At 37.6% G+C, this 25,949-nt stretch overlaps 1 protein-coding gene across 1 annotated transcript in view; it reads right to left on the bottom strand.

Annotated features, from left to right (window-relative positions):
* The window catches only part of LOC121427947 (aminopeptidase N-like), a 40,297-nt gene extending 19,562 nt beyond the window's left edge, over window positions 1–20,735 (bottom strand). Inside the window, exons 1-9 of the mRNA XM_041624524.1 lie at window positions 20,404–20,735; window positions 16,908–17,227; window positions 15,264–15,537; window positions 13,549–13,669; window positions 11,219–11,367; window positions 9,080–9,193; window positions 8,197–8,328; window positions 3,678–3,809; window positions 546–733 (exon numbers count right to left, since the gene is read on the bottom strand). Coding sequence (XP_041480458.1) covers window positions 546–733; window positions 3,678–3,809; window positions 8,197–8,328; window positions 9,080–9,193; window positions 11,219–11,367; window positions 13,549–13,669; window positions 15,264–15,537; window positions 16,908–17,227; window positions 20,404–20,706 — 1,733 coding nt within the window. The 5' untranslated portion in view covers window positions 20,707–20,735. The remainder of the gene's footprint in view (window positions 1–545; window positions 734–3,677; window positions 3,810–8,196; window positions 8,329–9,079; window positions 9,194–11,218; window positions 11,368–13,548; window positions 13,670–15,263; window positions 15,538–16,907; window positions 17,228–20,403) is intronic.
* Window positions 20,736–25,949: the final 5,214 nt, after the last annotated feature.

Genomic DNA, 25,949 nt, shown 5'->3' with positions numbered 1-25,949 from the left:
TTTGATTAGCTGAAAGCATATTAGTGAGTGAAAGCGCCGACAAAACTGAATGGAATGCTCCCGAAATGTTAGTCTCTCGATCTCTATTTTGCTGTTAGCAATAACGTTCTTCACAATTTAGGGCGAACAAATAATTATGACATTACAATCTCATAGCGCCCTTCTTCAGAGGCTACAGGAATGCGCGTAAAAGAAGTTGTCAGAGGTGCGCCAGCTGCATGCACACCAACTTATGCCAGGCAAATACTTCAGCCTCTATTATGGCCTCGTGATGACGTCGGTGCACTGTAAAAGCTGGGGTGTTAAAACTGACACCAGTTGGTGTCTATAGAGGACCACACACAGTGCTGTTAAAATTACACCCTAGAGATTGAACAAAACACCAAAGAGTGCAAAATTTAATGAAACAATCAAAGGTGTGAATAGCACCAATAGTTGTTAAACTAACACTGTCAATTTAACACCGGTGTAAAATAACTGGTGAGGTCCTCTATGTACACCGGTTAACATCATAGTTTTTGCCATGTGGCGAACCCAGTTCTTACCCAAGATTGTCATATTTTTCATTTGCCTTTGCTTCGGCTTCGGCATCGTAATCGAGCAGGAAGCGTTCTTGCGAAGCGTTCAGTTGATGACCGTTGACGCGACGGAGCTCGACCACGGGGTAACCCATCTGAAGAACCCAAGTGTCCATGATCGTCTTCACGTCGTGGTCACCGATTCCCTCATCGAACTGAGAAATCAGACAATCATTTTATTTTCCATGGATTTTATATTTTTATTATGATATCATTTCTCGAACGGCTTCCACATTTTTATTTACGTGATACAATATAGCATCTTAAACATTTTGTTGGATGCATCGATCATGTTCAGAATAATGTTATATCATTTAATGAGATTCGGTCAGTAAACTGTATTTCTGTGCTTTAATAGACATTTTTTTATTGTTTATGTTTCTAATTTGCATGTCCAGGATGCTTCTTCACATTAATACATTGGCCATTGATTGAATTTTATTCATGCATTCCCTATATTTAATGATTTCTATCGTTTAATGAGATAAATATAAGCTAGGAAGCTGAAATCAAACAAATGATTTCTTTGTTATGCATATTAAACACATGTCAACAAAAGTTGGATCATTCGAAGAACACACTTGTTGAAACGTCGAGTTTGGCTGCTCTTTTTAGGACCAACAATTGCCCAAGAAAGAAACATATGCAGTGCTGCACCAGCTAGAGTTTTTACTCAATCTTGAGATTTTTCAGATCGGGATGATTTGCCAGATCAGGGGTCAGTTGCAGAAAGAGTTGCGTTTAAACGCAAGTCAAAAAATCAAACGCAAGTCCCAAATGCGCGCTGTTGATTGGTTGAAAATCAAGTTTCGCGTGATCTTTAGAGTTGCGATTGATTGCAACTCTTTCTGCAACGGGCCCCAGATATAGTGCAATGATTTGAAAACCCGGTTTGGTGCAGAGGGAACCTATTACACTACAGTGCGTATAATATAAAAAAAAAACGGGACAGTTTTGAAAAGTCTATAAAATTTTTGTTTTAAATTATGATCTCTATATTTTGGTGTCAAAAGATGCTCTGGGGTCTTATCCTTCAAATGTTATTAAAAAAAATTGTTTCGTTCACGCTTGAGCGAACACGGAATGTTTTGGCCTGGGGTTAAAAAGGAGGCTTGCGCCAAAATGGCATCAAATGATAAACATGATGATCGGACTTCTTGCTTATCAGCAGACTTCCTCTTAATCTTTACATTATCTTTGCCATAATTTTTGTATTATGCGGTCAAAATTCATTTCCAAATCTACTTATTTGCTCAAATATTTCTGTTGTTGTTCCTTTTTTAATATCCTGTTTTAGCATTGAATTTTCCTTCTTTAGGCAAGAACAATTTTTTTAAACCGAAGTATGAGAGAGCTTTTTTTTTCAAATCCTTTCATTGTGTGCTACAAAGGTTATGGTGCTTGAACAGTGGCATACTGATGGGTTGGGGCTCGGGGTGCTCGCTTCCCCTCCCCCCCCAAAAAAAAAAAAAATCATGACCAAGAAAAAAAGTGGAAAGAAAATAACAGAAAACATGGAAAGTGAAATATGATATCGCTTTCTGAATATTATGTCAAAATCACAAAATTAGATATTTTAATGAAATGGTGGAAATTTTTTTGCTTGCTCGCTTCACAACTTTTTAATACATTTTACTCGATCTGCCATATCTTGCTCCTTCAAAATTGACTCAATAAACCATAATGGTTTATTGAGTCAATTTTGAAGGAGCAACGATTGCCATTGAAAGACATGGGTCCTTTCCTGTTTGCCCTGTCAAGCACATAATTAAACTTGGTGAATGATTCAATAACCCCTTGAAAATAGGATTCATGTCTTTTATAGGTACCATAACATGATTTGTTTCACATAATAAAAGGATTTGAAAAATTACAAATTCTCCCAATTAATAATGCAAATCTTCCTACTTGGGTTGACAAAAAGTCTTATTTTCTTACTTACATGTATGAAGGAAAATTCAAAGGTAAAAGAAGTTTAAATGAAAAACAAAATAATTCAGGTAAATAAATAAAATTGTAATGAAAATTGACAGCATGATTCGAAAATTATGGCAAAGACAATGAAAAGATTAAGAGAAAGTGTGCTGATTAGCCAAAAGCCTTATTGTCAAATTTCTAATTTCTGCCATTTTGGCGCAAGCCTCTTTTTGAACCCCCGACAAAAACTTCCCGTGTTCGCTCAAGCATGAACAAAATTTATTTTTTTAAATGGCATTTCAAAGATAAGATCTCAGAGCATCTATTAACATCAAAATGTAGATGTAATATTTTGAAACAATTTTTTATAGACTTTTCAAAACTGTCCCGTTTTTTTTGATACGCACTGTATAAAACGGGGCTCAATTGTTACGATAGGCCGACGTAATATCTTTTTTTTTCAACTGATATTTTTTTATAAAGAGAACAGGCTGAGGAAAAATCAATCTTTGCCTGATTTTTTTTTACTATCGATACCGTTTTCGCTGAACGATAATGACCTACCACCCCAAGCCAACAATAATTCGTCAAAAGTCAATTTTGAGATATTTATTGAGCTTGAATAACACATATCCTAAGCTTTAAAACGGTATATAACTTTTCAAACTTCATCAACCAAAAACCATACGAGTACTTGATTGAATGCAGAAGATATTCAGCACGAGCTTCCCCAAAATAAGGAGAAATCAAGATTTGAAGTTCGGATTTCAATCAAGCATAAGATGTCATCATTGTGCATTCTAAGTGAAACTTCCGAGCAGTTCACAAAACATGGGTTCAAAGAAACTTCGACATGTTGAGAATCTTGTCTTTTAGTCAACGTTAATACACCTTTGAACTTAAACAGTTTGAAGAAAAATAATCAGTCTTTCTGATCAGTTAATTTTCTATTTTTTCTTTATGAAGGCCAAACGACTATCTTGGCTATTTGCATAGAATTTTCCATGGCGACTTATTAAATTAGTGGCTTTTGCGTGGCTGGTCACAGACAATGCGTATGCTGCAGTTACATTTCCCCTACGGCCGTTTTATTGATTTTTATTCCCACCATCTATATGTAGCTGGTACAAAAATTGTGAGAACGGTACGGCCGCCGTAGGGGAAATGTGACTGCACCATTACCTCAGTAAGAACTGCCCATAGATCATCAGAAACTACGTTGCCCAGTTTGTGTCTGCTTAGATAAGCTCGAAGACCGTTTTTAAATACTTCCTCGCCAAGCATGGTCCTCAGCATCTGGGTAACTTCAGCTCCCTAAAAGAAGGGGAAGTGGATCAAAGAATGTATTCGAGAAATAAACTCAATTTAGAAATGTTGGCCTACTTTAAATGATAAACTAGAGACAACGTGCACAAGGGTACGGTTTTGACAATCTTTATCATAATCATTATAACAACACTTATTTATTACATCACTATTATGATGTTCATCATAATCACTACGATCATTGTGAAAATAATTACGATCCTAATAATCGTCAACTAAATTATGATCATCATTGCGGTACTCATCACGATGGTCAACTTAATTATGGTCATCACTACGATCGTCATCACGCTCATTATTGTAATTACGATCTTCATTACGATCATGTATTGAATTATGATTATCATTACGATCGTCATCACGAACATCATCGCGATCGTTATCAGAATAATCAACATTACGATCGTTATCACAATCAATATGATCATTATTATGACCGTCATTATAATCATCACAATCATTATGACCATCATATATGAATGGTCGTAAGTTCGGCATCGTCATCATCACCATCACATGCAGTATATGATAACCATTATGGTCGTCATCATAATCATTACGATCGTCATTTAATATAATCAACACAATTATGATCATCATAACTATCGTCATCTTAATCATCAACATTTCGATTCTCACCATAATCATCACCATCAATATGATTATTATGTATGGTCGGCATCATCGTCATCACCATCACATGCAGTATATGATAACCATTATGGTCGTCATCATATTCTTTACCATTATGATCATCATTAAATCGTTATTTCATATAATCAACATAATTATGATCATCATAACTATCGTCATCTTAAACATCAACATTTCGATTCTCACCATAATCTTCACCATCATTACGACCGTCCTTATAATCACCAGCGTCATTATGATCATCATTACGACCGTCCAAAAAGCATCACCATCATTATGATCATCATTACTTTCACCATAATTACCACCATCATCGTATGGTCGTCATGAATATAATTGATCAATAATATGATCATAATTATGTTAATCATTATGGTCGTCATTGTAATGATTACCAACTCTATGATAATAATTACGATGATCATAATCACTAACCTCATTATAGTCATTGCCATTATTGTAATCATTATTGTCATCTTAATCATCAAATAATTATGATCACCATTATGGTCGTCATCAATAGATCGTCATCCTTATCATCACCATCATTATGATCATCATAACGTTAATCATGCATTATAATCATCGCCATTATGATCATTGCGATCGTCATCATATCAATACAATTATGATCCCCATATGGTCACCATCACAATCATCACCATCAATGCGATCGTCATAACGATAGTCATCATAATCATCACAAATTACGACCGCTATCATAATCATTATTATGATCATCTTAATCTTCATTACGGTAGTCATCGTAGTCATCACCAGGCGCGTACGCAGGATTTTTGAAAGGGGGGGTTTTCGAGCTGATTTTTTTTTTAAATCTCCCGCCCAGTCTCTAAAAAGTGATGAGCGGGGGGGGGGGATGATTTTTTTTTCTTTTTTTTCAGCGCTGCAAATAAGACAATAACATTTAAGTGGGGATGGGTATGTAACAGTGCGGTCATGACCCGCGAGCGAGCAGAAATGTTCTTGTTTTTGCGTTGAAAACATAACCTTTTTGTCAATAGTTTGTTGGTATCATAGTCGATGCTACATGTCCTTCGGATCGTAGCACTCATGATATGGCCAACCGCGTAGCCAGGATTTCATTTTGGAGGGGGCGGTAAATGCACGCGAAGCGTGCCAACACTTACAATGCGCGCGAAGCGCGCTCCCTAGGGGGTGGGTGCAGGGAGGGGGAGTTTCCCCCTCCCGCGCGAAGCGCGAAGCTTTTAGTGTTTCATAAATTAAAATGAAAAGGAGCCGTTTCTCTTGTCTCTAGTACCTCCAATTCGGTTGACTATATTGCGATTTTGAACCTTGTTTTCAAAAGTGATTGTAAACGCACAAAAGAGGTATACAATGGAGGAAATTAAAATGATAATAACTCCGCGCGAAGCGCGGAAGCTAAAGTGATTTATCAATTTTTCTTGCCATAAAAAGGGTCCCGAGAAAAGGGTATATATTCTCAAAGATATATTGAAACTTTCTTTGGAAAGATCAGATTTGATTACAAACAATTTAGCATCAGTGCATATTTTTTAACTCGCAAAACAGAGGAGAAGATTGGTAGAGGAAGATATTCCTCCCCGCGATGAGCAATGAAACTCTGAAATTTCAAAGGGCGGACGTTTCATCAAATGTAGATATCTCTAATACCCAATCGTCTCTAATTCAATTGATTTTCTAAGATTATTGAACTTCATTACAAGGAAAATAGTGCGCATAAAGTTGAAACTTCTGTGATTTATTGAAATTATCTATCTATATAATAAAGGATGATTAATTTTTTTGACTTATCCTGAAGCGCTTCATTTTGAATATAAAGAAACTTAAGTGTCATTCAAAATTTCAAACTGAGGGCGCAAAACAGGACAGGAGATGAATGTATACAGGGAAATGACATGAAGTTTAATACAATTTGATAAAAAAAAATATTGTACTTTTTTATTTAATACGACACGAATTCCATACCTTCCTCTTTTTAAATTAGGAACCTGTTTGCCCCCAAATTATGGTTGTTTATAGTAATGAGCTGAAAAGCGGGAGAAGCTGACTTTATGGAGGTGACGGCAGAAACTGATATAAAGATTTTACCCGCTCGGAGCCGACCAGACCAGAAGTTGCGCGATCAATTGAAAAAAAAAGATAACTTCATACATTTACTTCGGCCTATAACCTTACTCAAATTCATGCCCTAATGTATACAATTTTAACTTTAACTGGCAAGAAGCACATAGCTGAGGTGGAAAAACAGGGTTAGAGAAAAGGTGGGGGAACAATGGAGAACTTCAATATTGTCATTTAACCGCGCGCAGCGCGGAAGCAAAATTCATATATGAATTTAAAGCAAGAAGAGTGAAGGAGTTTCTCTTTTGAGAAAAAAATAAAGAATAAATAGAAAAAACACAAAGCTACCTTTCTTCCCTTTCCTTCCTTCCCTTTTCCTTTTCTCCTCTCCTTTTTTCCCTTCTTTTTTTTCTTTTTGGGGACATTTTTTGGGGGGGCGACCGCCCCCCCTGGCTACGCGCCTGGATATGGCCTTGATCAGAACACTAGAAACTTGAGAAATGTCATGAATAATTACGAGCGAGCGTAGCAAGCGAGCCGAAATGTTTGCGTTTTTCCGTCAAAACATACAATTCTTCTCAATAGCTTGTTGGTAATGATTACATATTAGTTGATGATACATGTCCTTCTGCTCGTAAGTCTCATGATATGGCCTTGATCAAGAGACTAGAAACTTAAGAAATTTCATAAATGATTACGAGCGAGTGGAGTGAGCGAGCCGAAATTTTCGCGTTTTCCCGTCAAAACATACATTTCTTGTCAATAGTTTGTTAGTAAATCAAGTATTAGTCGATGCTACATGTCCTTCTATTCGTAACACTCATAATACGGCCTTGAACAGGAAACTAGATACTTATGGAATTTCATAAATTATTACGAGCGAGCGGAGCGAGCTAACCGACATAATAGCGTTTTCCGTCAGTTTGGTTTTCATATTGGTAAAACATATTTTGTAAGAAAACGTATGTCTTTGTCTTGGTTCACTTGTATTCATAAGTATACATCATGATAATCATGTATGGCCTTGTTAATGGCGATACCGTGATCATGTCGGCGACATGCGGAAATAAAAGATATAATAAAATGGAGCGAGCGAAGCGAGCGGAAATTTTTTCTGTGTTTTTCGTCGGAAACATGAGATTCTGTTCATTATTGCTGTCATATACATTATTGGGTAGGGGAACTGTCCGTAACCAGACCAAGGAGTTATCAGGCTCTTGCCCGATAACTCCTTGACCAGACTGACCTCTGGGGAGACAAGCAAAAAAAAAAAAAAAAAAAAAAGGAAACGAAAAGGGGGGGGGGGGTTTGAACCCCAGAAACCCCCCCCCCTTGCGTACGCGCCTGGTCATCACCATAATTATTATCATCATAATCATCATCATCATCATTGTGACCACCATCCCCATCATCGTCATCATCATGACCACCATCACCATCATCATCATCATCATCATCATCACGACCATCATGACCATAATGCCCATCATCATCATCATCAATCATGATCGTCGTCATCATCCTCACCATCACCATCATCATCATCACCACCATCATGACCATAATGCCCATCATCAATCATCATTGTCGTGATCACCATCATCATCAGCCTCAACATCATCACCATCATGCGTCGTCATCCCTGTCATCCACTCACCTTGTGGTAGGTTATTGAATCAAAGATTCCATCGATATCTTCCGGTTTGTTAAGGGGTGGTCGGAGTGGATGAGAGGTTACAAGAGCATCTTTCTGGTATCCCATCTTCTTCTCAACGCGACGGTGCTCATGCTACCAAAAAATGCAACAAAAAAGATGAAAATAAAGAAAAGATATGGAAACTAAAAATGAAATGAAAGGAAGACAAAATATAAAAAAAGGATATAAGAAATAAGTAATGATTGAAAAAAAAAGAAACAAAAAGTACCAAAGGACAAAATGAAATGAAAGCAAGACAAAATATAAAAAAGATATAAGAAATAAGTAATGATAGAAAAAAAGAAACAAAAAGTACCAAAGGACAAAATAAAATGAAGCAAGACAAAATATAAAAAAGGATATAAGAAATAAGTAATGATAGAAATAAAAAAGTCCCAAATAAACGAAGTGAAAATAAAAGAAACTAAAAGAGAAGAAGAATGTCGATAACTATTGAAAAGAATAACTCCCATGAAAAAAATATCAAGATGTCTGGCGCGGAACCCTTGAGGTTAGGCAGACTTTTACTTTTAAAAATGAGTTTGAAATCCATGTCATAGTAAAGAAGCATGATTGTACAATGAACATGTACAATGCTCAACTATTTGCGTTATGCGTGTCTTTCTCTCTCTCTGTCTGTCTGTCTTTCTGTTTCCATGGACGTTCAAAAAACGACCCAATGGGTGTCACTCCGCGGGCACAAAATACCTCGTCGTCTTTCCATAAAAGTTTTTTACGTCATTTTGTTGCTACAACCTCTCTCCCATCTCCCTCTCTAGCTGTGCTCTATGTTGCAAGCTGTTAAGTGCATCATTACGCTCTCATTGTCATTGCGAATACGTACTATTCTCCAATTCGGTTCGGCGGAGTCCATGCCGAGCAACTCAAAGTAGCTCGTGATTCCTTCGTTGAGCCAGATGTCGTCCCACCAAGTACAGGTTACGATGTTACCGATCCACTGTATAGTGAAAGAAAAAAGGGCGTTTGATATCAAACATCTTTGAAATGCCCTTTACATGTTCATGCTCCTCCTATTCCTCCTCGTCTGAATTTGTTTTTTTATCATTATCATCATCATCATCCTCATCACCATTATCCCCATCACGGTCGTCGTCGTCGTCGATCATCACCATCATTATTACCACCATCCTCATGATCATCATCATCACCGTCGTCGTCATCATCATCAACATCATTATCATTACCATCATAATTATCACCATCGTCGTCATCATCATCATTACTACCACCATCCTCATAATCATCATCATCACCGTCGTCGTCATCATCATCGTCGTCATCATCAGCATCATCAACATATCACATCATTATCGTCACAATCGTCGTCAGCATAATCACCATGATCATCGTGGACGTCATCATCTTCATCGTCATCGTTATTAACATGCCTACATCATTATCATCACCACCATCATCGTCATGATCGTCGGCATCATCACCATAATCATCTTCGCCATCGTCGTCCTCATCATCACCATCATCATTATCGTCATCATCATCATCATTATTATCATTATCATGATGATAATGATGATAATAACATTAAAAATAACGTCATATTTCACTCACGGTAGCCAATTCAGGCCAAAAAAAATGTTCTTCCTGCGGCCATGATTAACATAATTATGTGATCATTTCCCAGGCGTTATCATCATCATCATCATCATCATACCACCACCGCCACTATACTATCACCAACAACCGCTGAAAAAAAACAACCACCACCATATTACCACCAACACCACCAGCATCTCCACAAATGTTACCACCAATTCCTCCCATCTTTTCCAATCGTCATCATGACGATGTCAATGAAATCAGGGGCGTAGATAGCGGGGGGGGGGATGGGGGATGCATCCCCCCCCAGAATTTTAGGTGGGGGGATGGTGTGTACAATCATCCCCCCCAGGTTTCTGTGGGGGATAAGCAAAACTATACAGTAATAAAGCAATGAATGCTAAAATCAATCAATAATAATAGCAGTAATAATCATAACGTACAGCAATGACAAACATGATAAAAATTGGACTTTTATTCAGAGTCAATCATCTTATATGCATTTACAACTTGCAAGTTTTAAGTAATAACAACTGTCTTGCGTCGTCATATACATTTAAGGATCGTTATTCAGAGTTTCACCAAGTACATTTCCTTATAATAATTATGTATTTGCAAAGGAGATAAGTTCAAAATATTTCATTACAGATTTAAGAAAGTGTCGCTTAATCACTCCCTTTCAGAGCAATTGCTTTCATAACACATTAACACTGTTCAAACGAATTAATAAGAAATTACCTATACACATACACTGACCCTTTTCCCTGCTGGCCATGTCCTCAACCCCTACTTTGCAAAGGAAAGGTGAAAATTTTCAGTCTAAACAGTTTAAACAGAGTGTGCTTATCATTTTAGTGTCCGCATATCTGCACGTGGATAAGAAATATAATGTTGAGCTTTTTTTATTTTACCCCTATTACTATAATTGTAATTGATATTTTTTTAGTTATTTGGCTGTTTATTTGTTTATTCCTTTAGTTGTTGATTCATTCGTTTGATCATTAACAATATCGCTACTTTTAAAAGAGTAGTAGTAAAATAAGGAATACTAGTTATTCTAGATCATGTTTAGCAGGACTGTCATGACCAAGATGATAACTAGACATCCGACAAATGACATTTCTCTTATGATCATCTTTACTCATTGTCATTAATCAAACAAAAGATTACTGCCATGAAAAATGTGCAAGGAAGTTTGTTTATTACTGGATGCCCTGTTTATTGCTGAAAGCAAAGTGATTAAAAGACACACGAGATAATCCATGAGGCAGATCGTGTTATTTTGTTATCTTTAACTCGTCTGCTTTAGCCCATGATATTTTGTTTTTATCGAGTACGACCCAGCTAGGGATCATCTCCCCCAGGTCTAAGGACCTGTCTATGCCACTGAATGAAATTGACGTACCTGATGTACGAGTTCATGAGCGACAACTGTAGCCACCCACAGTTTTAACTCCGCAGTATCGATCTTAGAGTCAAATAGCAGATACTTCTCGTTATAGATGATAAGACCCCAGTTCTCCATCGCACCGCCGCCGTGCGTGGCGATCATGTCTGAAGTTAGGACGAGATAAAATATGGAATATAATAGAATAAAATGGAATAGAATCGAATAGAACAGAGTAGAATGGAATGGGAGAGAATAGAATAAAACACAATAGAATCGAATAGAATGGAATACAACAGAGAATAGTCAAGAATACAATAGAAAAGAATATAATAGAGAAGAATATAATAGAGAAGAATATACCTTGTCATCCATAAGAACACTCGTACACCTAATGATTATTTCTACGAAGTGCAAATTCATTTGATGCTGAACAAGTTGCACGAAAACCTGACCTTTTGACCCCTAGATGACCTTTGATCCATCATCCTCAACAACTCATATGTGGTATTATCCTTATAAGGATCATCTGTAACAAGTGTGAACATAATTGAAATAGAAATAAAGAAATGAGAGCAAGTTTCGCAAAAAGTTCAACAAAAAAAAGAAAAAAAAGATGGACATGACCTCATCATGTCATTTGACCTTTTGACCCCTAGATGACCTTTGACCCCATCATCCTCATGGATACACGTGTAGTATTACCCAAGAATCATACGTACCAAGTGTGAACATAATTGATACAGAAATAAAGAAATGAGGGAAATTTGAAAAAAAAAATAGACCTATTGACCCCTTGACTACCTTTGACCCCATAATCCTCAACAACACGCATGTGGTATTACCCACATATCATCTGTACAAAGTCATTCAATCATTATCATTCAATTTATTTATTCGACCATCATCAGGTACAAACAATAACATAAATACATACCAATATAAATAACTATGCAAATACTAAATATAACAATAGAAAGATGGTTTGGTGACCCCGGAGAAAGTAGAGCTTATAAAAAGGGGCCACCGAGTTAAAATGTACACTGAAAATGTAGAATACATAATGATAATTATGATATAGTGTGAACATAGAGCTATTAACAGATGGCTCCATGGTGTGAACATATTTGATGTAGAAATGAAAAAATTAGAGCATGTTGAACAAACATGTCAACATTTTCTTTTTAAAAAAGACCAACTAACACGAAAATTAACCATTTATTGGTTTCCACCTTGGACCTAATTTTGAGACAATAAGAATACACTGAAAGTACACTCAAACTCAAATTTTGTGGCAACTATGCATGGTCCTGGGATCTGGGTGAACCCCCCACCCAAAAAAAAAAAAATGGAGAAATATAACCAAAATCCTTGTAGAACCCCCTTGTTTTGTTTCTCAAATTTCTCAGGACCAAAATGACCTTCATTTTGCAGTGACTCCCCTTTTGTGAGGGGGGGGGGTCATCAAACTTCTCAGGATCAAAATCACCTTAACTGATTTTGTAATGAAACCCCCTTTTTTGCACCTATACACCCATTTTGCACGCCAGTATAGTGAGGCCCTGCGTACACGTAATTCGTGAAAACTGTTATAAAGCCCGGGGCACTTCCATCATGTCCATTGACGAGTGGACACCATGCGCGACCACGGGGTCTGAAAAAAGCATCCTAAACAAGTATATTCTGAAAATGCACCCCTTAAAAGTATTGGCGTGTGAAACCCTACCCTTAACAAGCATTGGAAACAAAAAGTATTGGCAAGTATTCCAAGAGCCGAGCCCCTAAACAATTAGTACAGGGATGTATTTTCCATATTCTGAAAATGCACCCTTAACAAGTATGCAAACAAAACGATACTCTTAGCAAGTTTTCCCTGAAATGAACCCCTAAACAAGTACAGAGATATTTTATTGTTATTTCACGCGTCCGTCGGTCGTCGGTTTTAAAATTAGACACAACTATTTTGGTCTAGTACGGCCCCACCTAGCTTCCACACCTCGCGCAAATCGGACTCTTAACACGTAGTGTTGGGGCAAAAAGGACATCCTTTATAAAACATTTTGATTTTGTTTTATCATCCCCGCATATTTGACCCTAAATACGTATATTTTTCAGAGTGAAATAGATACCCTTTTTCAATATTTTTGTGTTTTTGACACCCGGCCTTATCACGTTACGTACGTAACGTGCCCTATCTTGAAAAAAGACATCCTTTTTACGTGTTTTTTGGTCGCGCATGGTATCCACTCGTCAATGTAAGTGGCCCCCAGGGTTATAAAGTTATGGTACACAACACATGTAATTAGCTGATCGCTCCTTTTCAGAGAAGAAATCATTGACCAACACACCTTGTTTTGGTAGATCGAAGGTAATGTTGAAATACGACTCGAAGTATGTTGTAATATTGATCGCAAGATCCAGACCATATCGCGTTGCTTCTAGCTTCTCTGGGCGTGACCAAACTCTATACTGTGGTATGCAATTAAAATAAAAACAAAATAGTTATAAATAGGGTCCTAGTGATATCTATAATTATAATGCTCTTAAGTATAGGGGAGTTAACAATCGCCCTTTTCTCTTTTAAATGAATCCAGCCCCAAATAATAATAATGATGATGTGGCTAATCATAATAATAACAATAATAATAACATAATACTAATAACAACAGCAATAGTAATGAAAATAATAATGATGATAATAATGATAATAATAATAATAACAACAACAACAATAATAATAATAATAACGATAATAATGATAATAATAATAACACACAGAATTTATAAAGCGCTCTATACATAATGTTTCACAGCTTTATAATGTCCGAACACTTGTCATTATAGCGACCCCCCCCCCATCGGCTGGCCAAAAAAAAAAAAGAAAAGGAGAAAAAGAGGGAGAAAGAAATAAAAACGTAGTGGGGGATGAAAAATTATCATACTATGTTATATTATATTATATTACATAACAAATATTTTTCATAACTTAATGAAACATAATTTGCTCAGGGCCTATGTCTTCATTATTCCTGCATGGTGCTCGCATTGTCTGTTTAACGATATATATAATTCTGTTGTACTAAAACCTCCCGCTTTCAAGTTAATATACACCAAATAGGCCTATATTTCAAGTTATCATTGTTTTATGTAGTGGCATGACATTATGCTTCTTTTTCATGATTACCTAAAGTGATTGCCCCCTTTTAAAAATCTGAATATGTATCATTTCCAATCCGTAATTGAATTCGCGTTAATGGATTGATGTGATATGTTAATTCTTCATGAATTCCAAAAAGCAATTCTTAAAATGTCAATTTTTCTCGTCTAAATATAAACAAAAATCCGTTCGCGCTTCCCATCATTTGTATAGGGAAATACTTATGATCTTAGTGAATTCCTACGAGCAAGCATTAGAATGCCCCTCTTCAGGTTTTAATTTCAAAAATTTTCAGCTCGCGCTTCGCGCTCGCAATATTTGATTAGTGATATATGTATCATGTTCATGACTACAATGACTACAAAAAGTGTTTCATGTGTTTAAATGTAATTCCAACAAAATAAACAAGCGTTTGGCGCTCGCATTAGATGGGTATGGTGAGACACGTATGCTATTCATGAATTCAAATAAAGAAAGTCCTGTCCCGGCTGTTTGGGGTCAATATATGCAAAAAAAAAATCAGCTCGCGCTCCTCGCTAACATTGTTTAGTAAGACAGCTATGTATCATGATTGCAAAAAAAACCCAGCTTATAATGTCTCTTTTTTTAAGGTCTGAATATTAAAGAAAATTCAGCTCACTCTTCGCGCCCGCATTAATTGATCAGTAATATACATATCCGTTTAATGGCACAATCCTTAAAATTTCTCTCTCAGGTTAGTATAGGCCTATACCTGGCAATTGAGCGCGCTTTGTGCACTCACTAATTGTGACTCAAAATTTTTGCTGGTGCCCCCTATACCGGCCGTGACCCACGGTACGCCACTGTGCGTGCCTAGGAAATAACCTACACAATATTGAAGGGAGGGGGGGAGCAGCCACCCCATCTACATGCCAGGGAACTTACCCGAACTCCTTTGTCCGAGAACCGTTCAGTGTAGTTGAAATAACCGACGACGAATGCGAGGAGATAGTTCGACATCAAGGGCGTGGCACCGTACTTGGTCTTGATCCAACCTTTTCCAGTCTCGGTTTCGCTCTCCTCGATTCCGTTGGCGAGAGCGATCATGTCGGCGCGGTGCTCGATCTCGGTGTAGAATACAGCTTTGAAGTCGGGCTCGTCGAAACACGGCAGGGCTTGGCGTGCGAATGTCGCCTGCATCTGGGTTTCGGCCAGCCATCTGAGATTAAAGATTGCTGGTTCTTCATTGAATAATTACGATGACTTTTAAGTGTAGATAAGTTAAAACTAAGACAGCCAGCCTGTTGTGACATAATATCCGGAAAATTCATCCGTTCATGGTAAAAATAATCAATTTCTCCCCCAGGTACTACGCTCTTAACATTCTCAATAATAACCAACATGATACACAGCAAAAACTGTGGTGTTAACTGGTGTACATAGAGGACTTCACCAGTTATTTAACACCGGTGTTAAATTGACAGTGTTAGTTTAACACATATAGGTGTAAGGTGTTATAACAACACCTTATGTTGTTACATTTACACTCTTTGGTGTTATGTTCAAACTCTAGGGTGTAATGTTAACACCTCATGGTGTGGTCCTTTATGAACACCAACTGGTGTCAGTTTTAACACCACACATTTTACAGTGTACTGTGGGTCCTCTTATAGACTTATATTCCAGAAGAAAGATTCTACAAAGAATTCCCTGATCATACAGTGCCCTGTGAAGATTTTTGAATAGGGGGTGCTGATTTGGTAAAAAAAATTCTCCAGATGAGCGAGATTTGTGACAGCAAAAAAAATGAAAAGAAAAAAAAAAGATTTTGCTCAAATTCCTGCATTTTAGTATAGGTTATACACCTGATTTTCACGGGTTTCTACCAATGGTTCAAAGACACTTCCAGCACCGTCCCCGCTTCCCAGGGACAAATTGTCATACATTATTTCGAAATCGTGGTCTGTTTGAACGAACGGGGAAATCGGCTTGCATGTCGTCACAGTGACATACATTTGAGTTTATATTGCTATTGTCAAAATATGTTTAAAACCCCCCTTAACCGTCATTTAACATGTAAAATCTAAAATCTATATCTTTATCATCGAATTCTACGATTTTCTTGCACTATTTTTTTGTATCACCTGCATAGCAGAGTAAGACTACAGGCGCTGCTTTTCCATGGGCAGCACTGTCAGGTATTCATGTAGATGTGTAAAAATGGAAAAATGTAACCAAAAAGTGAAGCCCTTTTCTTTTCAGTTTTTGCTTATAAAAATGTCTCAAGACCAATTTCACCTCCTTTTGTAAAGAACCCTTTTTTCTTTTGCCTTTGAAAATTTTCTGGACCAATTTCATCTCCTTTTTATTCAACCTTTATTTCTGCTTTTCAAATGTCTCTGGATTCATTTCACCTCCATTTTGTAGAGAAACATTTATTTTGTTATTTTCATGTCTCCGGACCAATCACCTCCATTTGTAGTTTATGAGTAAGGCTCCTTTGAAAATCGTTCCCAAGGCCCAGTTATAATTACAGTAAGCTTACCAAGCTGTTACAGTTGGGTTTCCTGTCAAACTCTATCCACTTACCTTATCTCCCCTCCTTCTTTATAGCTACTTCGAAAGAACCCTGTGGACGAGTTCGACAGCTCCCCTACGTACTCAATCACCAGTTCGTAGTCCCTACCCTCTTCCAACAGCATACCAACATGAAAATGGACAAAGTCGTATTTTTCTCCGAAGGTGATGTCCGTGATGGTCAATGCATTCCCGACGTCGTCCACGAGCTCGTAGGATAGGAGGGTGATGTTCTTGCTGTGGAGGGTTATGACGTCAGTGGCTACGTCACACGTCATATTTATCTTAACCCGGCCATCGAAAGTGAAAAGTCGATCATCTGGGCCTAAGTCCTGGGGACACAGGAAATTAAGAGGGAACTCCTAAGTTTTTTTTAGTACCAATTAACTGATATCATGGTGGAAGTTGGGTGGATTCATCTCTCCGTTACGTAAAAAATACTAGAATTGGCTATGGGTGGCATTGTAAATTATACATATTAAACTATACAGTGCGTATCAAAAAAAGTTTACACTTTGAAAAAGCCCTTTGGAATTTAAAAATATACAACATGTGGGTAATTTTTTCACATATAATCTTGGGTTTGGGTCTCATCTATCCAATGAAAGTAAAAGTTTTGACAGAATGTTACACTTGAGTGAGCACTGTCAATTTTTGTAAAGCTCGCAGAAATCTGTTTGCGCAGAAATGCTCATTTTCACGCTGTGTCAAGGGGAAGGGGCAAAATCAAACTTACCCTGCGGAACATTTCTCATACATTTCCGTTGCACTTTTAGTCAATTGAAATAAAACGGATACATTCAACCATTTTGTAACAATTTTGCCACCCAAATTGAAATTTCAGCACTTAGTCGGCACAACCTTTACCCTTTTTGTGCCAGCTGGATGTGAAGACATAAATGAATTTGATAAAAGTTTATATCAGACATCTCCAGCATTTTTTCACTAAGTTTTTATCATTTAAAGTGGGTTTACATTTCATTTTTCATTTAATACGTGTTTCTCCACACTTTTCCCGAGCTTGACAATGAATAAAAAAATGAAAATCAGGCCTAAGCCATTTCATGTAAATCACAGCTCAATGTAAAGCAAATATCGTCACGATGGCCTCGGTGTGTGGGGGAGTGGGGTGGGGCGCAATGCACTCTTCAAAGTGTTTTGGGCAAGGAAATAAGATAAAATAGGTATAAGATATCTTCATAATCAATTTTACTAGCTAAATTCCACATGTTCTTCATGATTAAGGCCTGCTTTTATTCGCATAACTATTTCAAAGTTCTGCGCAAATCATTTTTCACTAACTTTTCAAAAGTAAGTGGTGCTCACTCAAGCGGAAAAAAAATTGACAGTTATATCGTCATATGCTTAAATGGATCTGTACCAATGATAAAATGTGGAAAAATCTTCAGGATATTACAAATGTATAATTTTACAGGATTTTTCCTCAGTGTAAACTTTTTTTGATACGCACTGTATACTGAATCACTTTGTCACACCGTTTTCTGTATTATTGGATTTATTGTGTCGATATTTCCTTCTATATTTTGTAAAATGGCTGTGAAAATAAATTAAATCAAAATCAAATATAAAAAAAAATCGCAAAAGCCCCCGCTCGGTCGCACCGCTCTCAAGCATTTTTTTTTAACCCGAATAATTCAAACATGATTGTTTCGACCATATTTTGGGATGATTTACAAAGTACCCATCACAGCATGAACACACAGCACTAATACAACGTCCCGACAGTGTCCTAAAATTGTCATGAATGAGCATTTTTCATCCAAAAAAATTATACTAATTTATATGGAATATGTTTTGTATAGCCAAGTGCCTGTTGCAAAACACTGAAACTGATTTATTTTCTTTTATGCAACAGGCACAAGATCGAGGTAATCTTTGTTGTAATTTAAGCCAAAGTAAAAAGTGTAAGATAAAACTGCAACTAATGAATCTGGGTGTCCACGAAGGCATAATCCTATGGATTGCTGCAAACTTCACTGCACCGTAAAAAATGGAGTGCTAATTTAGCACTTACAGTGCTTGTATAGTGACTGCACTGCGAGTGCTGATTTTTTTTTAGTTCAAAATGAAGCTAGAAAATCAGCACTCGTAGTGCAGTCACCAGTCACTATACAAGCACTGTAAGTGCTAAAATTGCACTTCATTTTTTCAGTGTGCAAACATTGATCCTTATCCATGCCGCAAAATACTATGTTCAATCAAACAATGTTAATTGAAAAGGGTACATTTTGCGATGGTCCTATACGGCAGCAAAAAACTACAAAAAATGGCTCTTTCAACTTTACAAATCAACGGCTTAGCCTTTTTTCTTCGAAGAATTCAAGGTCCACCACTTATTTGCTAGTAGTATTTCGTATATTTACTTCTTTACCAGCCTGATATCATAACTCGATGCCAAAAATCGATTAGTAATGATATACATAAATAGTGGGAAGAACAACACGACAAACTCAATCTTTTTTTCAGGAGAAAGCAAGCCTATAAAGCACCGTCAGTTTGAAAAGTTTAATAGAATTGAGCTCAGTGGAACTTTAGTTCGCGAACTTTTTTTAGCTCTATGTAAGCGTGGTAAGCTTCAAGTATTGAGTTCGCCAACATTTGATCTCCATCGACGTCAAAGATGATCCAGGGTATTACGGTATGAAATCCATATTCAATGTCATTCGACATGTTGTAGGCCTGCAAATTAAGGGACTGGTCTGCATAGGCGGCGGAAGCGGGGGGGGACGTGTCCCCCCTAAATTTGAGGAGGGGGGGGGGCGGTCCCCCTTAATTTGTTGTTGATGACTTTTCTTTTTTTTTTGCTTGTCAAATTATTTTCCTACGTCCCCCCTAAAATTTTTGGGATGAGAACCTTTTTTTTTTTTTGCTTGTCAAAAATTTTTGGGTTGTCCCCTCCTAAAATTTTTGGCTTCCGCCGCCAATGCTGGTCTGTACCATTTACCTGTTTATTGATTTTTTTTATAAAACAAATGTTTTTTTATTTCTTGAAGAGAAGGGAGGCGCCGGGGTTTGGGGTAGTAATTGTTCGATTTAGAAGTAATACTTTCATGAGTAAAGCATTTTGAGGGGGCTCAGATATGGTTGATTGAGGAAAAGTTCTAAAAAGATGAGAGCGAGCGAAACAAGCGAGCAAAAGTTTTGAAACGTTTTTAGACCTTTTGGCAAGATTTTTACGTAATATTCAGAAAATGATACTTCACTCTTCCACTTTCATTGTCTTTCTTTTTCCTTTTTTTTTTTTGGGGGGGGGGGGCGGGGTGTCCCCAGGGCCCTTGTCCCATATGTACGTTATTGATGGGAAGTGATGCAGAGTGCTGTATGTGTTAGTGATTACCAAATTTTTTTTCAATACTTTGATTTTAGTGAAACGTAAAATTCATATAAACTATCGAACTTGATTGTTTAATTCTTGATACACTTGTATATTCTGGTTAAATCTCATTTCCACACTTAGGTTCAATAAAAATGGTAAGATTTTACTTACGTCTTCGTAGAGGTATGGTTTGAGGTAGATTTTATAGACTGTGGGGACGAGGTTGCGTGGTAGCCGACCCGTCCAGTCCTCCTCGGGAGCTTCCGTCGTCTGCTCCCCAACGACGGAGGGGTCATCCGTCGATATCGGCTTACACGTTCGATCAGGAATGAAGAAAGCCATGCACGCGACGACGATGACCAGGACAATGGCCAAGATGACGATGAGGATAAGGTGGCGTTTCGAGAAGAAGTAACCCTTGGGTTTCTTCATTCCTGTCTCATCGTCGAGCTCGAATTTGCCGCTTTTCACCATTCTGGTAATTCGGTTGTCGGTTAAGTCCTAAAACCATGTACAAAGAAAATGAAACAGAGAAGGGAAGAGCAGGCTTGAAAATAGAGAGGTTGAGGGGGAAAGGGATGGGAGAGAGAGATTGAGAAAGAAATGGAGAGCGGAGGGGGGGGACATAGAAATAGAAAGAGAGAGAGAGAGATAGAGGGGAGGGGGGGGGGGGGCGATGAGAACAAAGGGTGTCGAGAGAGAAGACAAATAAAAAATTCTGAAACTATTTCCTTTTCGCCATCCATAGAATGCTCATAACGTAATTCTACATGTAGGTCTGTTAAGCAGGACGCTACTGCAAAAAAAGGAGAGTTAGTTATTCTTTTCAGATTTAAACGTGTACAAAAATATGGAAATTACCGTATAACTGTAATTAATCCAATGTTCCGCACACCTCCCCCCCCCCAAAAAAAAAAAAATGGGTAAAAATGCTTCGTGAGGGTAATTACGTGTCCGACCAATATTGGGCATTTCTTTTGGGCATTTTCATTTATCCAGTGTGATAAAATGTTACCCATTCTAAAGCACTTGATGCGTATTTTTCAAACTTGCTGGACAATATGCTTACCGCATCGGGTAAAATGCTGCCCCAAATTGCTTGGAAAAATGATTACCCTCGTGCTGGTTAAAATTTTACCCAGTATGTTTTACAGTGCACACTTTCGTCTTCTCCGAGGCCTGGCTCATTGTTAGGACAATAACATTCCTTTACTCTTAGCTAAATTACCTTGAAGAAAATATAAACATGATGGCGAGGAACACCCAGTTCGGAATAAGAAATTATTCAACAAGAAACAGATTGCATACTCATTTGCTGACTTTTTGACATTTTACACGACGAAGTTCAACGCTGAGGTCAATCGCTGGGGGAAAATAAGCAAAAACGATCCTCAGTTCTATTTACCTCTTTGGAACCAAGAAAACATCGTTAAAGGAGTATTGACCTGATAGAGATCTTGATGGCCATACTGTATTTAAAACTAACTGCAATCTGTCCAATTTTTACATGAAGATATGCCCCCGAAAACAGTTTGGAGTAGAGATCAATGACATAACATAACATACATAAGACCAGACTCTATTAAACTCGGGCGAAGGCCTGGCTTATAACTAAGACGAAATGTTAAGAGAAATGAAAACCTTTCGAACAAAATTAAAGAAGAAATCAATCAAAGTTTGAGAAAAATTAAAAAAATAAAGTTATGAGCATTTGAAGTTTAGATCATTATTGTAATGTAGATCCTCCGTTGGCAATGCGACAAAGTCATGTGAAGTAATGTAAAGAACTTTTTCATTACTTTTGTATGAATTTCACTGAAACTGCCTCTTTTATCACATCTATCAGTAGATCATGTATTCCTTCTATAGGAGAGCATGTAATACAGATTTTCAAAGAATATATTATGGATGAAGAGTCTGTATCACCAGAAGAAAGAGCAAAAAGAGACATTTGGGGGGTATTTTCTAGTCCATCAAAGGGAAAGTTGTTCACATTGTGACATTTCACATCTTCGTCGCATCGCCAATAGGAGGATCTCCATAGCAGACAGTGATCCCAATATTCAAATGCTCATAACATTCTCATTATTTGTCCGATTTTCTCAAACTTTCTTTGATCTTATTCCTTGACTCTTCTGTTTCCCCACAAGCCCACTTGTTCCAAAGGCTTCATTTCCCTTTAATCTTGAAGCTCCACTTCATGTTTTACAGACGCATTGACCTGGTTTAGATCTTGATCGCAATGGAATTGTCAAAAGTAACTGTAAACTTTCCTATTATACTCAGAATTTTTTCCTATCAAAAGAAATTCCTTCGCCAGAGTCTCGAGAACACCTGTATCTTACTTCAGTGTGATTGAGCAAAATTACAGAAATTTGGTACTTGGTGTGTGAATATCTTGTAATATATTTTTTTCTTTAAATAGCAACAAATTTTCGGTTATGACATTTCTCAGATTGATTCTGTTATTTTTTTGTAAAGTTTTCTGTTTTTTTTTATGTTCCCCTCTAAAAATCTTCTGTTTTTGTTCTATCAGTGTACATGAAAAACAGTGTAACTACTAAATCGTTCATTGGCATATCATTTCGTTTATACCAAATATCAGACTCAACATATCGTATTCACGAAATGATTTGGGATTGGGGGTCACGCTGGCTAATTCTCTGACAAAATGTTTATCTTCATCTGAGAGCCACTGCATAAATGTCAAGTCATGGCCCATCACCACCAGTCTATCATGCCTATTTATTATTTCATGTGTGATCAGTGACGTAATGAGCCCAGAAATTGAGGACAAAATGTATGATCGAGCGAAGCGAGCGAGCAAAAATCCTATTTTGTGATAGAGTTTGACACAATATTCAGAAAATACCATCAATATTCACCTTTCTCTCATTCCTTTTCATTCCCTTTGTCTTCTTTTTCTTGGCCGTAAAAATGGGGGAGGGGGGAGGTAAACGCCCTCTAGCCACTGAGTGTGATTGAATAGGCCTGTACGGTATATTGCCCATCAGCTATAGGGCTGGTGCCTTAGGGGTACAGGGTCGTCTCCCTATTATTGTTTTTCAAGTGACGAAAACAAGAGGAAAGCAAGAAAGAGGAAGCCAACAAAGAGAGAAGTATATTGATAAAAGTTTGAAACTTAAAAAAAAAGTGCCATAACAGACCCCACCCTTATTCTCCCCATTGCTATACACTGGTGCCGTCACTTGATATGAAATGAAAATGGAGTATAGGGCTAAATGGTATGTTATCAATCTTTTCCATGCTCTTCAGCATAAACACCGATCAAGAGTGAGCATACAGTTAACTTAAAAAGGGTTGTCCACTTTATTGGATAATCGGAAACCGGAATCGCGCCTTATTCCTTCCTTTCTTTCCTTGATAATTCTCTTTAAAACACTCATCAGCATTTAAAGGGGTAGTTCCTCTTTCGCAAAGCTGGCTCTCTAAAATTTGATATCATGAGCTCCAATTCTATACCCCTTTTTGTCTTCCGAGATTTATCATTGATTCACTATCTCCTATAGTCCCATTGACCCCCTTAAATTGATACGAATCTTCGACAATCATAATTGAAATAAGTTTCAGTTATATATAGGAAGAGAATGTGAATGGATCTTGTCACGCAGTGAGCAGATGCATGCTGTTTTTGACTCGATGTAGTATATGCAAATCCGTAGGCTAGTAATTATGCGTAAATTGCGGGTTAATGTGCACGATAACTATTGAACAACTTTACTTGTACTACACTGTTATATTTTAACAATGTTATATTTCACAAAATAGTTATTGTGACATAAACAAACCATTTGTGACTGTATCTGGGGGTATCAGTGAATTTAAAAATGTGGCTTGAATTATGATCTGCAGACTGGTTTCACGGACGACATTGGCTGACCCATATAATTAGGGGCAGACCCAGGATTTTCCAGGCACATTTTCTCGATAAAAATTTAACGAGCCCCCAAAAAAGTTTTCATCTAAAATTGAAGGTCATTTCGTGCGCGGAAAATTTGACGAGCAAAAAACAAAACAAATTAGAGGCTCTCAGGGGATCCATCACTGCCAATAATTAACCCGCTCTGATTCGCACTCAGTTAACTGGTTAAGAAATTCACAAAACGTTACTGAAGTTTTAACAAAGAAAAGCAAATGCGTCACTTGATATTCGAGAAATTCTGCTCACAAAAGCTCTTAGATATGGTAGGATAACGGATACAAGTCTGAAGGATACGCACCTCCTCAAGTAGGGGTACCCAGTCGATTACTGCTCAGTTAAAGTTGTTGAAAAAACTCAAACAGATACAGACAAAGGTATGGCTTATGATATGAGTAAGAAGGCGTCAATATGAATTGAAAATAGAGAATATACTTGTAACTTACCGTTCGGAATGAAGACGTTTGTTGACGATAAACCGCTAACGGTAGAAGCTGCAGTGAGAGTAGGTCGGTCTCACCCGAGGAACTTAGGGTTCAAAGTCTTGCTCGCTCGATGGTATTGGTATTCAGGGGTCTCGCGATTCTTTTGAAGGAGGAAGGGGGGGGGGGGTGACGGTATTGTTTCGGAGTACATGGTAAGCACCGTCAAGAGGTCACCGTCATTCTCGGAAGCCAGTTCTTAAAAAAAAATATTAAAAAATAATTTCAGTACCAGGCTTACGTGAGTGTCTGAGTTTGTGTGTTTTGGGATGGGGGGGGGGGGGGCGGCGGTGCCCTCCTGCATGCCCAATCGTGTAATGTAGTGTATCAGGTAAGCTAACCGAAACATACCCCTACCCCCTCCCCCCCCACACACAAAAATACATAGAAAAATAAAAATCGACCAAGGGCATGCAGGAGGGCACCGCCCCCCCCCCCCGCCCTAAAAAATCGTCATATAAAGGGAGTATTCCTCAAGAGCATGAACGTGAACCGGACAAAGCACTTTACCCCCCCCCCCTCCAAAAATAGAAAGAATTTTTGTAGGTCTGCTCGTGGCCGGGTCAACCTAAATCCGAATGGCAAATTGCGCAATCATGGTAATAGTGTAAAGATATGTCTGTTCAATTTCTTGCGGACTGACATACTCTCAAATTAGCCCTGGAAATACAAAGTAACGTAGTGTTACAGGGGCTGCCGTATAGTGTTCCAAAACCGTGTACAAAAACGTAAAATGACCATATGATTGTGATTTTTTTGCATGGTCAGCCCCCCCCCTCCACTTTAGGCTCAGCCCACCTTTGAAAACCGTTTGAAAACCATTCCGCAGCCCCTGTGTTATATTCTTTAGTTTCTTTTTATATTTAAATGTAAATGAAAGATTCTTTGTCACACGGGGAGATATTACATGCGTGACTTTCTACTTTTTTTTATATATTACATGTATGTGAAACACATAATTCTATTTTTCATATTCCGACTACAAGACTGGACTTTTTAAGCACAATTTGACATGAGGAACAAGCTGTGTTTTTGTCACTCAACAGGAAAAGTGAGCACGAGTGAAAGCTCTTACCTTATCTTATCCTTATCAAGTGACCTGAAGTTTTTATTTTATTCATTTTACCTCTTCTCATCTTTCTCATTTCATTTCATTTCGTTTATTTCTCCTTCACCGCAATCCCTTTTTTATTCATTTTTTTATTTCTTACCTGTAAGATTGTAAATTGTAAGATTATGTTTCTTTAATGAAAACATGAAGGAAGTACACAAGGGCATGAAAGGCTTAGGATTTC

Source organism: Lytechinus variegatus, chromosome 14 (assembly GCF_018143015.1).
Source record: "Lytechinus variegatus isolate NC3 chromosome 14, Lvar_3.0, whole genome shotgun sequence".
NCBI classification, from domain to species: Eukaryota; Metazoa; Echinodermata; class Echinoidea; order Temnopleuroida; family Toxopneustidae; genus Lytechinus; species Lytechinus variegatus.
Note: the sequence above shows the minus strand (reverse complement) of the source record. Positions and strands in the feature narration are given on the sequence as shown.